Source organism: Nuphar pumila, chromosome 8 (genome assembly GCF_984573655.1).
Source record: "Nuphar pumila chromosome 8, dmNupPumi1.hap1.1, whole genome shotgun sequence".
Lineage (NCBI taxonomy): Eukaryota > Viridiplantae > Streptophyta > Magnoliopsida > Nymphaeales > Nymphaeaceae > Nuphar > Nuphar pumila.
The window spans coordinates 113,055,411-113,073,590 of NC_143256.1; the positions used below are offsets into that span (position 1 = coordinate 113,055,411).

An 18,180-nucleotide genomic window follows, 5' to 3' on the forward strand; every position below is an offset into this window, starting at 1 on the left:
TGGAATTGGTAGAGGCTCAAGGAGACCGACAACCTTTTGGTTTGTCCCCTTATCTTGCTGGCAGATAAGGCATGTCCGCACATACCCCTCAACGCCATCTCTCATCTGCGGCCAATAGTAGCCGCGCTCAAGGAGTACTAAGGTCCGCTCCTGACCAGGATGGCCGACCCATAGTGTATCATGGCACTCCTTGAGTAGCTCTCAGCGAAGGCTTCCCCACCGTGGTACAAAGATGTGTCCCCCTTTTGTTACGAGGAGGCCATCCTGTAGCCAAAATCGCCGAGTCTTCCATGTCTGCGCCAGAGAAACAAGGTGTTGTGCGGTCGGATTCTGCTGCGTACCCTCGCGGATGCGGCTCAGCAATGCACCCTCCAAATGCACTTCAGAAGACTCCGCACGCGCAGCTGCCAGTTCAGCCCTACGGCTCAGGGCATCCGCCACAACATTGGTCTTTCCAACCTTGTACTCCAAGGCAAAGTCGAACTCAGCAAAAAACATCTGTCATCGAGCTTGTTTAGGCGTCAACTTCTTTTGTGTCTGAAAATAGCTCGTGGCCACATTGTCCGTCTTGACGACGAACTCGACACCCAAAAGGTAGTGTCACTATGTCCTGAGGCAATACACAATGGCGGTCATCTCACGTTCGTGCACTGTATAACGCCTCTCTGCATCCTTCAGCTTACGACTCTCATATGCGATCAGATGACCATCTTGCATAATAACTCCGCCAATGGCAAAGTCTGAGGCATCAGTGTGGACTTCAAAGGGTCTCGAATGATCAGGCAGTCACAGCACTGACTCTCTCACTAAGGCTTTCTTCAAGCCATCGAAGGCATCTTGGCACGCTCCTGTCCAGAGCCATACCCGATTCTTCTTTAACAAATCTGTGAGGGGCGCAGCAATGAAGGAATAACCTTCGATGAAACGCCGATAATACTTTGCCAAACCAAGGAATGACCGCAATTCTGGCACTTTGCTTGGCGGAACCCATTTCTGGATGGCCCTTATCTTCTGCCCATTCATACGCAGCACATCACGCCCCACAACGTGGCCAAAGAAGCTGATCTCCTCCTGCCCGAAGAGACACTTCTCTCGTTTGACACAGAGGTCATTCTCTTTCAACACCTGAAACACTGTTCGTAAGTGCCCAACATGTTCCTCCATGTTGCTGCTGTAGATCACGATATCATCCAGGTAGACTACCACAAACTTGTCTAAGTAAGGGTAGAAGATCTGGTTCATTAAAGTCGTGAAAGTGGCTGGAGCATTTGTCAACCCGAATGGCATTACTAGAAATTCGTAAGCACCACAACGGGTGACGCAAGTTGTTTTCGGCTCATCACCTTCGGCAATCCTCACCTGCCAGTAACCCGATCACAAATCTAGCTTGGAAAAGATACGGGCACTGCCTAGCTGATCGAACAAGTCTGCTATCAATGACAATGGGTACTTGTTCTTCACCGTGACCTTGTTCAAGGCACGGTAATCCACACATAACCGTTTAGAGCCATCATGTTTCATCTGGAAAAGGACCGGGGCACCAAATGGGGCTTTTGATGGACGAACAATGACTGCGTCCAACATCTCGTCTAGTTGTCTGCGTAGCTCCTTCAGCTCAGCTGGCCCCATACGATATAGAACCATTGCAGGAGGCTTCGCTCCCGGGGTCAACTCAATCTTGTGGTCGACCTCGCGTCTTGGCGGAAGACGCTTTGGAAATTCCGGGGGCATCACCCCCCGAAACGCCTCCAATAGTGGGGCTAGGGTCGGCGACACTGCTGCTTCTACCTTCCCCTCATCTGCACGCACTGCAACTAAGAATGTCTGCTCCCCATGCTTGACACCCTTCTTCAGTTGCATTGCCGATAACACAGAAGACTTGCCTTTCTGCGTAAGACACTGCACTGTGTGTGACAGGTCTGACCCCATGATCGTCAATGTGTTAAACTTTGGCAGCATCATAACATTCTGGCTTCGCAGAAACTCCATACCCAGAATCACCTTTAAATCGTCCAGGGGCACCACAGAGAAGTTGGCTTTGCCGACCCAACTCCCCACTTGAGTAGCCACATCTCTTGCTTCACCAAGGATGGGCTTGGCCTCAGAGTTTACTGTTTTGATAGTCCTCTGCTTTGGCCCAGTTTTCAAGCCCAACCGCTCTGCCTTTTTTCGCGAGACAAAGTTGTGTGTGGCCCCCCGAGTCTACCATTGCTGAAGTAGACTTTCCATTCATAATGACTTCTACGTACATAAGTTCCTTACTGACCTGCATGTTCTTAGCTGTGCAACTTCTAGCTGCGTTAATCGATCGCATGACCCCCATCCTTGGTTGCATGGTCTCAGTGTCACTGCATTCAGTATCGCTGCATTCCTCCCGTGCAGCATTGGCTTGCCCGTCGTCCTTTACAAGGCGCTTTGGGCACTGCCTGACGATATGTCTATCGCCGCAGAACCAACATGTCACAACTGCACCCTTGTTGCTGTTGTTATGCTTTGTGAAGTTCTGTTTCTTTTCGGATTGATGGCGTGTCGACGCCTCACCTTTATCATTGCGCTGCTCATCCTTCTTGCCTCCGTGGTCAGGCTTCTTCCCAACTTTAGTTGATGGAGTGAAAGGCTTGCGCTGAGTGTCAACTAAGCGCTCAACCGCCACATATGCATATTCCAAAATACGAGGGTTGCTCCTTTTCACTTCAGACTGTGCCCATGGCTGAAGTCCCACAATGAACCAGTTGAGCATGTCGTCTTCTGGCATGTTAGGTATCTCTAGCATAAGCTTTTGGAACATTCTGACATAGTCTTGCAACGAAGCAATATGTTTGAGCTCCCGAACCATTCGGTAAGCCTGTCTTTGCGCATTTCTTGGCATAAAGTAGTTGCACAACTCTACTTTGAAGTCATCAAAGGTGTCTATCACACATTGACCCCTCTCCATGTCATTGCGTTCCCGCCTCCACCAAGCGATAGCATCACCATCAAGTAAGGTCGCTGCAGACTTGATCCTCAGATCTTCGAGGGTCACGTTCTGGATATCTAAGTAGTTTTCTACTTGGAACAAGAAGTTCTCAATGGCCTTGCTGTCACGAGAACCATTGAATTTTGCGGGTTTAGGTACATCAATCCTTGATGGTCTCTCACAATTTCCGCCATTTAGGGTCACCGTCTGCTGCAACGTACGGTTCCTCAACTCAAGATCGGTCACTGTAGTCGTCAATGAAGTGACCTGCCCCATTAGTAAGTTCACCTGTTTTTGCAGGCTCGCCACCACATCATTTAATCCATTGAATGATTCACATGCGCCTGAAATCACTTCATCATGCGAAGTCACATCTTCTACCAGCTTGTTAACAGTTGCAGTCAACTCTTCATGGCCCTGAGGTGAACCCATCTTCTCAGCTTCGGCAACTGCCTTGCCTTTGGTGTTGTGCAAGTGTTGATAAGGCACCACAATGTCTTGCTTACAAATCGCAGCCTGTCGGCGTGTCTGTCGACACCGACTCCGGAGTCCCTTCCCCAGCACGAGAACGGGCTCTGGTACCACTTGTCACAGACCTATTTCCTTCAATGGGCCAGCGCGGCGCGACGGTCCTTCCTTACCGCCGCAAGCCTACTCGTCAGCTCGCTTGCCGGTCGCGGAAGCTTGTAATCAGAGTGCAAGAGAGCAAGAGAGAATAGAGGGAGAGAAATTGCAATCACAAGAAACAATCACAAGGAGGGTGAACAAAAGAAAGCTCAACACATTTACTTCATTCACAATTTTGCCCGCAGGCTATTACAGTTCAAGTATACGGGCTGCCCCTTCGGGGTATTGATTCACCTGAACCGGGCAGCTTACATCAGACTCAACAAAAGCAAAACAGACTCTAAGCGCAACTGTACACTGTAAGTCGCAAGGGAACACCCAGATCATACTTGGTAAAATAATATTTTTTATCTTTTTTACATTGAAAAAATGCATATCTTAGATTCTTAGTCGGAACTCTAGTAGGGCCAGGCCTGACATGAAATTTTGCAAACCATACCCACTTCTATATATTAATCGGACCCTTTGAGTATGACCCTGGATTCTAATCGGACCAATTTATCGGGTCCCAGTCAAACTCAACTCATTGACACCTCTAAATGTTGATTTAGACAATTTTTTAGGAAACTTGTGTCTCATCTCTGAAATTTCAAAAATGTGAGGTCGACTATCCCTAAATAAATCAGGATCCAGGCCAATTATAAAGTTGGATCTGGATCCACCAATTTCAGATCCGGCCGTTTGATTCGACCGGTTTACATCATTAGAGTTTAGAATCCCGGATATTTCTAAGGAAACGAATGAGAGGTTCAAATTACGCGCCATATCTGCCTGGTCCTCGAGAGGCGGGGACCCGCCTTCCTAGATTTTCTGGATTTCCCCAATTCCTATTTTTCCGAGATATTGTTCATGAAAATTCAACCTAAAGAGTGCAAAAAACACGAAAAAACAAAAAACAAAATCACGGCCTCCGTTCCTCTGCGCAAACCAGTCGGAACACGACCTTGAAAAAATCCCCTAAAAAGTCCTCAAGCGAAACCCTAATTTCTTCTCCTCCTCCCGGATTTCTCGATTTCGAAGAAACCCTAATCCCGACTCATCACAAAAACTCTAGCCCAAAATCCCAATTCTGAATCTGGAATCCAGAAATTGGGAGGCATCCCCAGTTTCCATCAGATTCCGAAACCTGAAGAAAATCCTAATTCGGATAAAGTCCCAAAAGCCCCCAGTTTTTTGAAGAACCTTAATAAAGAAAACTCTATTCTTCAAGGAATCCCAATCCAATTATCAACCCGGAGTCTCGAAATCGAGAGGCGTCCCCGATTTCGATAGGTTCGGAAGCACCGGTTTTTCGCGAAGAATCCCCAATTCCGTTTCGTTCTAAAACCCTAGATTTTCGAACCAATTTCTCTCCCCTCGATGGCTACTGCATCCCTCCTGGAAGCCATCTCGTTGGCATCCATCTCCAGGAATCCGAGTTTCTCCGGACCGAGGTGGAACCCTTTGCCTCCCAGACCATCACTCCTCGTGAGGATCAAGCCCTTGAGAATTAGAGCTCCCAGGTTGAGGGTCCAATGCGTGAGGTGTGAGGAGGGCGTGGATTCCTTCAAGAGAGACGATACCCTTATAGCGGGAGCCCTCAAATTGGTCCAGAAAGCCCTAGACGGATTCCGGAAGCCAGCGATGGTTCTCGTGGTCGTCGGGCTGCTGCTAACCTACAATCCTAGTTCCTCCCTCGCGGCTTCCGGGGGAAGGATGGGTGGCCGGTCGTTCTCGTCTTCGCGCGGGTCCTCTTCGTACAGCTCAAGGAGCTATACGGTGCCGAGCCCTGGGTTTTCGTACTCGGTTCCGTATGTGGCCCCCTCTCCATTCGGATTCGGTGGCGGAGTTTATGTTGGCCCAGCGGTTGGTGCTGGCTCCGGCGTTTTTCTCTTGTTGGGTTTTGCTGCGTTCATTTTGGTCTCGGGGTTCCTTTCAGACCGGTCAGATGATAGTGTGCTAACCGCTACACAGAAAACCAGCACCCTCAAGCTTCAGGTATGACTAGAGGACACAAATTCCTTCTTAATTATTCCATTTTATTGCTTGGTGCTGTCCTAATTGACATATGTTGTCGCGTAAACATGATCATTTTGTTTTTCCTCTTTGATGATTTTCTTTCTTGATTTTCATCATGTCACCTTTTTATCTGAATGATATAAGAAGAGTTTCTAGATGTTTATTGCTAGTGTTTTGCAGATGGATTTGTGGATTTACGATGACACATATGTTGGTATTTCTTGATTTTTTCTGTAGTTTTGGAATTAACTATTTAACTGAATTGTGAAAGTTATGAGATGGTTTTATGAAATCTTAAATTGAGATGAATTACGAATTGTATACTTTGAGTTATATTTCACGTTCTCAATAGATGAGATGTGGTTGAGAAGTTTTTGCAAGTCCCAATTTGAATTTGAGATGCAAACAAAAGTTGTTTGTTATATTAGGTTGGCTTGCTGGGGATGGCCCGATCATTTCAGAGAGATCTAGATCGCATTGCCCAAGCAGCGGATACATCCTCTCGGGAAGGGTTGAACTATGTGCTAACAGGTAAATTAACTGCAATTGAAGAAAAAGCTTATTCTGTACATCACATAGAGCTCATAATTTATTGATGTCATAATTCAAGATTTTCTTGTTTAAGGTATACGTACTTTTTTTCTTTATATTCTTCATACTTACACAGTTTGTCTATTATTCTTTAGTTTTTGTTCCAACATTGCAATGTCATCTGAAAATATGTCAAGTAGTGATGTGACAGTCAGGTCGATCTTGTGATTATTATTACTAAATGTAGACTAGCATTTAATTCTCTTTCCGCATCACAGTTGGTTGTTTAGTGAAGAGTATTCGAACTATAGAACATTGATTTATTTGTTTTGAGCAATTCCACTGTTCCATTCCTTTGATGATGATGTTACTTTTCATGCATGTTAAATTTTTTCCTTTCTTATAAATTTTCTTTTTCTATGCAGTCTAAAACATATATGCTATCTTTTTGAAACTAGCTGATTCTGCTGCTGCCACCGTTGGATAGGGATATCTCAGTTCTAGAATATGGCATAATATCTTGCTATGAAAGCCAAAAATTTCAAAACGCATGTCAAATATGCTCCTATAGAGTAGAAGCAGTGTTGACATGAAATATTGTAAAGTAATCAAAGTTTTAGCTCTTTATAGGCAAGAATATAGGGCTTCTAAAGCCGACCCATGCAGTTGGGATAAGGCTTGATGATGATGATGACGATGATGATGATGATGAGGGTAGAAGCAGCATTGTAAATAGGGTAATTTGCAACTTTTTAAGCACAGCACTGACATGATACTCCCTTGAAATTTGGTAACATAACTGTATACCTTGATATGGGGTATATTGTACGAATTCAATACTGTAAGAAAGCTATTTTTTCTGCAATTTTTTGTTATTCTCGATGCATCAGACCACTTCTGGATGGACTTTTTGGATGTGAAAGGGGCACACTACATAGGATACGGATTTGTAGAGTCAATTGGGTTGGGTTCAGGTTATGGATACATCGAGAGAGAGAGAGAGAGAGAGAGAGAGAGAGAGAGAGAGAGAGAGAGAGAGAGAGAGAGAGAGAGAGAGAGAGAGAGAGAGAGAGAGAGAGGTACCTGTTTTCTTCTTCTTCTGCCGTAGTGAGAGAGAGGAGAGAGAACTGAGCAAGAGGGAGGAGAGAAAAAGGGGGAAAAGGTTTCCCCCCTTTCCCCCTTTTATTAGTAAAAAAAAAATGGACCGACCTAGGCTTAAGCCCAGGCGCTAAAATATGGCCCCACTGCCCAGACCTTGTCGCCCAGGCGGTGGGGCTGCGCCTACCTCGCTTAGGCCGCCTATGCGGCGCATAGGCTATGCCTTTTACAACTAAGTTTCTGACTCTACTCTATCGTCTTTGTGGCTCTGTTCATAATCACCATTATTTCTTAGTTTTTAAATTAAAAAAAATTAAATTTGTGTTACGTAAATTGTCAGTTTTTATGATGCATTGTGATACAGTACCATTTTTTGGCATCTACAATACATATTTGGCAGCATTGGGTAGAAGTTCTGTTTGAATCACTAACAAATGAACAAAGCAAAAAGTGATCTCATTTCCCTTTCAGATGGGAAACAATTAAAATGAGTTGGAGGTTTTTGACGGAGTAAATGTTTCCTGGATATTATGTCCAAGTCATAAATACTAAATGTAAGATCTCAGACTAATTGTCCATAAAACAAAATAAAGGATTGAACAATTTATTAAATAATAAATGACAGTGTAGGGATCTGAAGAAAGGATATGGATTTTTTTGTGATGAAAGCAAAATACATGGAAAGTGATGCTAACATAAATGACAATTGAGAGCAATATTGCTGCTGCTCTTTTAGGTAATTATCCATTTATTCTTTTAGATTATATTAATTTGTAGAAATGTGATGGCTGTGTTTTGTAGCCCATCTATCTTTATTTTTGAAATATTTATTTTGCTAACTGATGAACTGCTTTTCTTACCACCTTAGTTTTGTCCTCATTCAAGTCTTGCTCCTTGTTTTCAGAGACTGCTTTGGCATTGCTTCGTCATCCAGATTGTTGCATTTCTGGTTATTCGTCAGTAAGACAATTTCTATTCTTTTAATTTACCTAAGATGCAACTCATGGTGATTGTTTTATATCAATTTTGTTTTGTTCATTTTCAGCTTAGCATTCATCCACATATCATTTTCCTTAAGTTTCAATTTATGATACATTGGGAGCAAAATTTAATGCTAAACACTGTGCATGTGAAGTTTTTTAGCAAAATTATGATTTAAATGTTCGTTAATTTGGAGAATGATACCTACCTAAGCTATCGCTTCACAGTTTGTCAGATAATATTGTGTGGATGACAATAAATGCTATGATGTTGGTATAAGCCCCTTTGGGGAAAAAAGTCTTGTTCTGACAGAGCCCTTTGCTATTATAGTGCTGTCTGCTACTGTAGCTAATGCATCACTTCTAAAGTAGTGTTTGCTGTTGTTTGAATGCTTTCATACATATTGGATGCTGTGATACATTGTTCTTTAGGTTTCTGCTTGTGTAGTGACAGATGCTGAAAATGTGCAGCTGTTATGGTGTTATAGAGTTGATTAAAATGCTTGGATACTGAAAAGATGATATCTGAATATTTCGACTGTGAAATGTCATATGATCCAATTGGCATGTTTGTCATGCTTGTTTCATTTATTTTCCCAGAATACTGGAAACTCCTCTCCTTTATTTCCATCAATTACTCTCCTTGCGACTTGAGGATATCTGAGATATCATGGCAATGTTTCTGGCATCATTGCATTTGTCAGTATTATGTGGTACAAAATTAACACATTCACTTGTTTATGCATGTAAATATGTGGATACACCTCTCTGTCAATGCTCTATTAAGCCATTTCTGGTCATATGTACACATGCCATGAAGAATTAGTACCTTTGGAAAGATGAATGGAGCTGTTTATTGCTGTGTAGTACATTTTTTGAGACTTTATTGGCAATTTCTATGAGACATTATATTGTCAGGGAATAACCACTTAATTTATTCTTCATTTCCTCAAAGGTTGTTAAATCGATTGACCATCTTTGACACCATGTTTGATCATGTACATGCGACTTCTTTGATTGAGTTAGGTTTTAAGGTTAAATAGTCGTAATGAAAAATTACTGTCAGTTCTCAAGTAAGAAATTTGTAGAATAGAAGTTTAAGCATTATACTTAGAGCTGGTAAACAAACCGAGCAGCTCATGACTCGGCTCGGTTCGGCTCATCACAAACTCATTCGTGATCGGTTCGTATAGCTGACGAGCTGAGCCATGAGCAGCTCGTTTAGCTTAAACGAGTCAAGCTCGAACACAAGGTGTTCGGATTGGCTTGGGAGAGCTCGTGTAGATAAAAAATATATTTTTATGTATAATATATAAAAAGAATAATGCATAAAATATATATAAAAAGTGAAGGATGAATGGAAAATATATACATAAAATATAAACTATTAAGTGTAATATATAAAAATATATATTTTAAGTGTAATATATTAAAATATATATATTCCATGTCAATCAGAGCCAGCAACTAGGTCTCTGATCCTGGGGGGTGGTTTCTCTGTGTAAGTATAAAAAAAAAACATGAAATGTTTTTACATGAGCCAGCTCATGTTTGGCTCGTCTTATTCCGAAACAGGCTGAGCTCAAGCTCGGCTCGGCTAAAAACGAACACGAGCCGAGCCTGAACATGTCCTGTTCGGTTCGTTTACCAGCCCTAATTATAGTGGTGTTTATACTTATTCTTATTGGGTCATAAATGTGCACCCATCTACGAGCAATGATCGACTTTTGCTGCAATGATATACTTTGGGGAGGAATCGAGCAACTGATTTTGCCGAAAAGCGTTGTAGGACTGGAGTGGATTTCTTATAAAATTGATACTTCTTAGCATGTCATGATGGAGTAATTTAGGGATTATTGGTCAAAGAAAATGCATGGTCTAAATGCACAGTGCTCTTCTAAGGTAGCACAGCTGGACCAGTGAGAGTACACTGTCTTAACCAAGAGGGGTCTTGGGTTCAAATCCATCAAGTGCTATCCTCCATCTTATGGAAAACAAAAAAAAGGAAAAAAATGGTACTCCTTTAGGGACTTAAATTTTTGTTACGCAAATGCTTTATCCTGAGTGCAGTACTCTCTTGAGTGTTATAACACTGTACATGGTGTAAGAATCTGAGCCTTGAAAAATAGAAGTTACTGATGCTGCTATATAGATAGTTGAAATTTTTGTGACTGTCTATATTATATGATTTCTTTTGTGTGGCTTTGTGTTTTGGTGGTGGCACATGGTACTAAGACAGTAGCCAATTCTCCTGTTTCATGGATTGAAATGTCTTGAATTTATAATTGGTTTAATCAGGTTGACATAAAGCGGTCAATTGAAGATGGTGAAAAACGCTTTAACGAACTCTCAATTGAAGAGCGAGGGAAATTTGATGAAGAGACTCTTGTGAATGTGAACAACATCAAGAGGCAAAATACATCCAATGGACGGTCCAAGGGATTCAGTAATGAGTATATTGTGGTAAGTCTTTTCATAGGTATAGTACATATTTTGTTGGTTGTGATCAAATCTACATTTACGACAAACTGAACAGTTGTGGGTGCACAGCAAGGAATTTCTGTCCATAAACTGCATGTTATGAGATTTGTATGCTGTCATTCTATGTCTCTCAGATCTTTTCTGCCCTTCTGAGTTTGATCTGCAGGCTGTTTTTTGTGAAAACAGCTTGTATCCGACTTGTTCTTTCCAACACATCTTTTTTTCTATTAACAGTCAGTCAAAACATACAAGCACATGCAATTCTAATTAGGAGATTTTTGTGTAAGATTAGGGATCATCTAGCAAAATGCCTAGCGATCAGTAATGTTATTAACTTATTATTGTCAAGGACTGCACTGCTAAGTTGTCAATGCAAAGCCAAACAAATGAACAAGTTCTGTAGGCTACATTTGTCTAAATACATTCCTTTTATTGGTGTTCCTGGACGAGATTTGCTTTCTTCCTAGAATCTTTTTGTTCTACTCCACTTTATATTGACTTCTGGATGCCACATTTTGCAGGTAACAATCCTGGTGGCTGCGGAGGGTGTGCATAAACTACCAGCAATCAATGGCAGCAATGACCTGAAAGACGCATTACAAAAGCTTGGTTCGATTCCCTCTAGTAAAACAATGGTAAGCATAATTTCGAGAAATAATGGTATTTGGTTTTGCGGGAAAATTAGTTGTTGAAACCCATTTTACAAATTTCATGCAGGCAGTTGAAGTCTTGTGGACTCCCCAGAATGAAAATGACACCCTGTCAGAAAGAGAGCTACTGCAAGATTATCCACTTTTGAGGCCTCTCTGATGATGGTATCAAAAGTCGAAATGTATTTATTGGTTTACAGTTGCGAGCTGAACAGCTAGTTCTACTAATTCTTTATATTGATCAGTTTATGACTTTGTAGCTTAGTCTACAGCTGTGGGTGATCCTGTAAAATTATTGTAGCTCAGTCTACCTGAGTATAGAATTACATGAATGAAACAACCCCCCCTCTCTCTCTCTGATTTTTGCACTTTCAACCATAATTTCCAGGGTATGAAATGGGTAAAAGAAGCGATGTACGATGTGTAAAGCGAGCACAAGTGTTTTAGGGAATACCTAAAGGTAGTGAATCATGAAGTCTCTTATGCGAGCCAGGATAAGGTGCCATCACATGGCACACTTTGAAGTGTGCCGCTGCATCTGATGCCCTCTATCTTTGGCTGACAGTCTGTCAGTTGTGGGGCCTAAAACAGATGGAGGGCAGCCAGGTTTAGAGGCACACTCAAAGTGTGCCATGTGATGGCACCTGATCTTGGCTCGCATAAGAGGAAGCAAGCTGGAAGTGACATTCAAAAAATTGACAAAACTGTTCTTTTTACGTACGTATCCTTGATCTTTTTGCTCAAAAATGCCTATTGTATGTAGGTTCTATGATAAAATTAATTTTTAACAAAATTATAACTCTTATCATGAAAATTGCTTTTCTAACATCAATAAAGTTTATTAGGAGAAACAAGCTTTCCATGAAATTTTGGAAGGAGTATGTTATTTTATACTTTCGGATCAAGTTTCTTTGGAATCAAACTTTGAAATTATGCTGTCCCACTTGCATACAGAGTAGACTAGTTAATAGCCAAATCTTTGATTGCTCAAAATCAGTCCCTTTGCCTTAGCCTTAGTCTCATATTGTGCTACTGCCTCGTACCCAATTCTAAGGGTACATCTTAAAGCAAGAAAAGAAAATTTTGCTTATGAGAAGTTTTGATACGATGACTTTTCTTAATGAAAGATTTTCACTTGTTTGTATAGTCCGAGAAAAACAAAATGAAAAATGTGAGAAAAATGAGAGAGAGAGAGAGACCTGAAAATGGTGGGTAGAAGGAAGATGAAGATGAAGATGAAGACGAAGATGAAGATGGAGGAAGCTCTTCTTGTGGCGGCCCCATGGGATGAGATGTGTTTGGGTGAATGGTTACCCTAATCAACAAGAATTTTTGATAGAAAAAATTCCTTCACCCCCTTAAGTGGAAGAATTTTTCTTATAAAAAATTACACTTTAAAAAAAGTTTCTTTTCAAAAATTATCTCTCGTTCTAAATGATTGAAAAAGTTATTATTTTTTCTTTCCTACTTGCATTTTTCCTATATTTTTCTCACTTTCAAACATGCCCCATGTGAAATCTCACCTATTCTTGCATTTTAAATAGATCAGCCCATGGTTATCAAAAGCGCCTTGCTACCTGGAGAAGCTTTCTTCCTTAGAAGTGGCACTTTGGAAGCGAGAACATTCACTTCTTTGAAATGAGAAAATGGGGAATGAGATTTCCTTTTAGTGGGAAGTGCACTTCCCCATTCACCTTCTCAAATCAGTTCCCCTCTCCTCATAAAAGTTTTCCTCTTGCTTCTTGTCGCTACTTACTTTTCCTCTTCATACAATTCTTTGGCTCTTGATTCCCTGCTTATATTTTATGCATTCCTTCCCATATTCTCATATCGATTTTGTTTCATAGTAACTATGGATCAGACAGTATCAATAGGTTCAGCTTGTGTGTGAAAGCCTTTTTTTTAATTTATATTTTGCTGCAATCTAAACCATTTATTTTTCTTCTTTAAATTACATTTTAATATCCTTATTGGTTCAAACTAGGTTCTAAAGCAAATTGATCATGCATAATTTATTCATTATTTTATGTGGTTTGTATGCATGATTTTGTGTGAAAGTAGCATTAACAACCTTTGTTTAACCGATGTTTGTGCTCAGTCTGTCGAGAAGAGTTTGATATTAATTACAAGTTTTTTATCAACAAGTTTTTAGTAATTAATTTTTGAAAGAGGTGGTTTTGTGAATTTATTAAAAATCAAGAAATTGTTTTAGAAAACTTCTAAAATACCGTATAAACCCTTATTTAACTCTAGAAATATTAGTTTTAGAGAAGAGGGGGCATCCTCCCTTTCTGAAAAACACGCCCCTCCTCGCCTCTTCTATCTCTCCCAGTCGTCCCTCTCTCCTCTCTTTTTCTTCCCCTGTTCTTCTTCCCTCCTATCCCTTTTCCTCGTCGGTTTCTTCTTCTTTTTCATCGAAGGTACTACGTGACATGTGCTAGCATTGGGAAGACCACTCTCTGATCATGCATACATTTTGCATTTTATTCATATTAGTTTATGCATGATCCGTTGAAAAATCGTGTTAAAAACCCAGTCTTATCAGTATTTTTGAGAAACTGCATTTAAATAGAAAATAAAAGAAAAATCATATTTTTAAATACTTTCCAGCATTTTTCAATGTTTACTTTTATTTAGGACGTTTTGATTACTATTTTAATTAGCATAGAAGTGTCTAAGTCATAGTCTATTTGGTTTAGGAGAGGCAACTTTGTGAAACATGTTTTTTAGAAAAACTGTTTTAAATTTTTTGAAAATATATTGGAGTTTTTTGGAAAAAAAATGTGTTACCCTAATTCTCATAATATAAATAGTGTCTTTAAGAGAGAAAAATGTTTTTTCCTTCTTGAAGTTGACGCTCCCCTCTGCCTCTCTCTTCTCTTTTCTTAACCTCTTGTTCTATACTGGTTTCTTCCTCTCTTCTTCTTTTCCTCTAGCCCCTATCTTCGTCAGTATTTCTTTCTTTTTCGTCGGGAGGTGTTTACGACAAGTGGAAAAATCGTTTCTTATTCTCAACCTGTCTGTCGAAGGTAAGCCGTAGGTAAACCTCTTCTCCCCCTTTCTCCGTAATTTAGTTTCATAGCATGAATTGTAGTTAGATTTTCATTATTTTCATGGCATATTTTATGCTTTAATTTCAGCATATCATATCATTCATTGTTTCTTGTTTTTGGAAAAGAAAAAGAAAAAGAAAAAATAAAAAATAATCAAATTTCTTGGATTGTGTGTAAGTAGATAATCATAGGTTTAGTTTAATCTCTGATTTTGACTCGCATTATTTGCTATTTTTTAATTAGTTTAATTTAAGAATTAGTTTAATTAGAATTAACTTAATAGAATCACTTTTATTGAATAACGTCTTCCACAATCTGCATTTTTTTCTTTATATTCATTTCTTTTTCAGATTAATTAAAGCTGACATTTTTTGGTTGATATTAACAAATTAGTTAGTTGTTTATCTCTTAATTAGTTGTTTTAACATGTTAATTTGGTTTCATTGATTGATGCTTGTTAGTTTTCTTGATCATAGAGTAAATAGATTGCTTGTGAGATAAAGTAGAGTAGATAATTAATCATTTTCTTTGTTATTTATTTTTTTCTTTCAGCAAATTAGAATAGAATTATTTCTTGTGCTCAACAATGAGTTAAGATTTTATATTCCCAGCACTTAGATTTTTAATTTAGTTATTGATTATCGTTTTTCCTTAGAAATCATATTAGCCAATTTAGGTAGATTTAAATTCAAGCAATTAGTTAGTTTTACTATCGGGTTCAATCAGATTTTTTTACATCAATTAAATTTAATTAAGTTCAGTTTATGTCAGTAGATTAATTAGAAATTAATTAGTTAATTTAAATTATTTGAATTACATTAGCCGATTTTCATTATTACATTAAATTATCGATTTTGGTTAATTTGTTACTTTATTGCTTGTTTGCTTAATTAGTTGATTAAATTCCTTTTTATTATTCGGTTAGTAAAGCATGTAAGTTAAATCAATTTAGTTTATTTTATAATTCACATTTTCTTTTATTAGTTAATTAGTTTAGTTTATTTCTTGTTATTTGCATTAGTTAATTTCATAACCTGATTCTTGTTTCTTGTTAGTTAGTTAATTAGTCATGCTAATTTCTCTTTTAGTTAGTTGATTCATGTTAGTTTTTAGTTAGTTATAGAATGAGTTATGTTATTTTATCTTTTAGTCTAGTGTTATTCTATAGTTTATTTAGTGTTTTTATGATTTTTTGTAAAACTAACATTTAATATTTTTATAATTTTTCATCGTATCTTTGTGTTTCGTTTGTTTATTTGTATAGAGAAGTATTTAGACATGCGGTGAGCCCTCAAAAGTACCTCCGAAGAGCCTTCTGAGGTCCCTAAAAGGTCCACTCAAAAGACCCTTCAGGCCCCTTTTGAGCCCCCCAGGGAGCCCTCAGACATATGGATCAGTAAAAGAGAAGTAAAAATATCACAACAACTGCAAATCAAGGGTACTAAAGACTCAAAACACTGAAGACTTTTCTTTATTTTTTTTAGATTAGGCTTTTATTTTATTTCAATTCAATTCAATTTGGGGTTGTAATAAGACACTATTATTTTATTTGTTTTATCCCTCCACAGAGGGCCGCACTCTCTCATTTATTTATTCAATTAATTCTTTTATTTTTAACAATAAAAAATAGTTAGATTGTTTGATTGAGTACAAAGTATTTTTCTGTTCCCTGAGTTTGACCTATACTTCACCACTAGTGTGAATCGGTTTTTATTATTTGATGCACGGTTTGCACAAACATTTTTATTAAAAATATCTTTTTAAAATACTCTATTGAAAAAGTTGCATCACTCTGCTCTCCTCAATCCATCAGAGGCAAACTCCTAGGTACGCTTCTTCTCCCCTGTCTCTTTATATTTTTGCACATAGGTAATGTTCATGAATTGTTGCATATATTATTTGGTATTCTTTTGCTAGTTGTTATATAGTATAGGTTTGCTTATTGATTTAATTCTCCATGCGTGTTCAGTTCTGTTTATTTGCTTAAATTTTAAAAAAAATGGGCTAAATTTAATTCTAGATCTGCCAACCAGATCTATCAAAAAGATATGTCTGATCGATCTATTGGCTGTCCAGATCTGATTTGATGGTCAAATCTGTCAGCGCAGAGCAAGCCAACCTTGATATGTTATTTGCAACAAGCTGATCTGCTAAGCCTGCTGAGCCTTATCTGCAACTAGCCAGCAACCTTGCTAACTGACCTGACCAGCTTGCCATCGGTGTACTCAGAACTGATCGACCAATATATTCTAGCTGAGCCAGTCTGTATGACAGCTAGAGTGGATTCGACTTTGATCAGGCCAGATCAGTCCTAATTAAGCTAGCCAGCGCCAACCCACTCTTTGGCTGACTGTCACGACCAGATCCGTGTCTAGCTGAGCAGGTCAGCAAACTGCCTGCAACCTAGATCTATCACCAACCAATCAGACTTGACCAGATCTGGTTGGCAACAAGCCTGTCAGACCAGTCTGACCTGCTGATAACAGGCTAAGCAGATAAGGCTGCCAACAACCAGCCCTGATCAGTCGATTAACTCAACCTGATTATTTTTCAAGCATACTGATTTTCAAGCCCAATAACACATCTTGATTTGTTGATCAGATTTAAAAAGTGGGCTTGGCTGAATGTGATTCACGGGTTTTAACAGATTTACCTTGACCAAATTGCTATTATGTTAGGAGGTTATTGTTTTTTGCTTAGTCTAGATTTTTTTTCTTTAAAATTAGACATGATTAGACTCTTGTATATATATATTTTTATTTCATCTTTGTTTTTTACAACTAACGTTAGCTAGATTAAGGAGTCTAGTCGGTTTGTTTGTCTTGTGGTTGTGTTTTGCGGGTGAGTTCATGCTTGTTGACTAGAACGTGATATCGAGGGTCATGCCCGTGCGAACAAAGCAAGCTAGATCATGAGCGAAAAGTGCTTTGCTGACTATTTAATTTATTGGGTTATAATAATTTTTATTTCTCCTCGAACCTCTACAATAAGGTAATACATTTTATTTACATTTCATTTAAGACAATAAAGTTTGTTCTTGTGTAAAATACAAAAGTTATAAACTTGTTTGCTGAGTTTGACCTGGACTTCAACCGATTAATTTAAAATTTGATGCATGATTTGCACTGATAATTTTTAATGAAAAATCTTTTTTAAAATAATTTCAAGAAAAATTGCATCACAAATGAATCATGATATATCCATTTTTGTTGTCAGGTTTACTAAAAAAATGCATGGGGTAATGCCAGTTTACTCATTGATGCCAAATTTGCTGTGCACAAACCTGCACCAAAGAGAGGTGCAGTTTAGGCCCTTTTCATTTCAATCTTGTAATCTACACCAAAACCAAGTACAAATCAGTTGTGTTGCTTCCTGAGTCGTTTTTGAGAAATAAGGATTTTGTTTCATTTGATTCTTATGCATCATGATATTCAACTTTCCATCTAGAGGTTATTTGAAAACCATTTGGATTGGCAACCATTGACGCCGAGTGCAAGTCAAATGTCATGAAACACCATATTTCCATCTCCCAACCGTCTTTTAACCAGATGGGTACAGAATACCCCCGCATTTGGCAATGTACTTGAGAGAAGCCAGACAATGGTGTTTTCTACTTCCTAACAAGATAGACTAGAAACATTAGTACATGTTTTGCATATGTTCAGACTCCAAACAATTAAACCCTTGAATAGTTACCATAAGAACTTCTGACTGCTCCGGATCTGAAGGGGACTGATAAACACAACACACACGGTTACTCTGTTTCTCCTCTGTAGTGTTACTCTGGTTTCTTGCAGAAAATTCAC

At 39.0% G+C, this 18,180-nt stretch overlaps 1 protein-coding gene across 1 annotated transcript; it reads left to right on the forward strand.

The window, feature by feature from the left end:
* The first annotated feature begins 4,441 nt into the window (after positions 1-4,441).
* Positions 4,442-11,678, forward strand: LOC149830265 (FLUCTUATING-LIGHT-ACCLIMATION protein 1, chloroplastic-like). Its single transcript, XM_090016408.1, has 6 exons — positions 4,442-5,560; positions 6,010-6,112; positions 8,115-8,170; positions 10,489-10,653; positions 11,193-11,306; positions 11,389-11,678. The coding sequence occupies exons 1-6, from the start codon at positions 4,943-4,945 to the stop codon at positions 11,479-11,481; spliced, it is 1,149 nt and encodes a 382-aa protein (XP_089872534.1). The 5' UTR covers positions 4,442-4,942; the 3' UTR covers positions 11,482-11,678.
* Positions 11,679-18,180: the final 6,502 nt, after the last annotated feature.

Coding starts and splice junctions, on each gene's coding strand:
- LOC149830265 (XM_090016408.1), top strand. CDS start 4,943: ATGGCTACTGCATCCCTCCTGGAAGCCATCTCGTTGGCATCCATCTCC. Junction 6,113..8,114: donor GTTGAACTATGTGCTAACAG/GTAAATTAACTG, acceptor CCTTGTTTTCAG/AGACTGCTTTGGCATTGCTT. Junction 8,171..10,488: donor GCATTTCTGGTTATTCGTCA/GTAAGACAATTT, acceptor TGGTTTAATCAG/GTTGACATAAAGCGGTCAAT.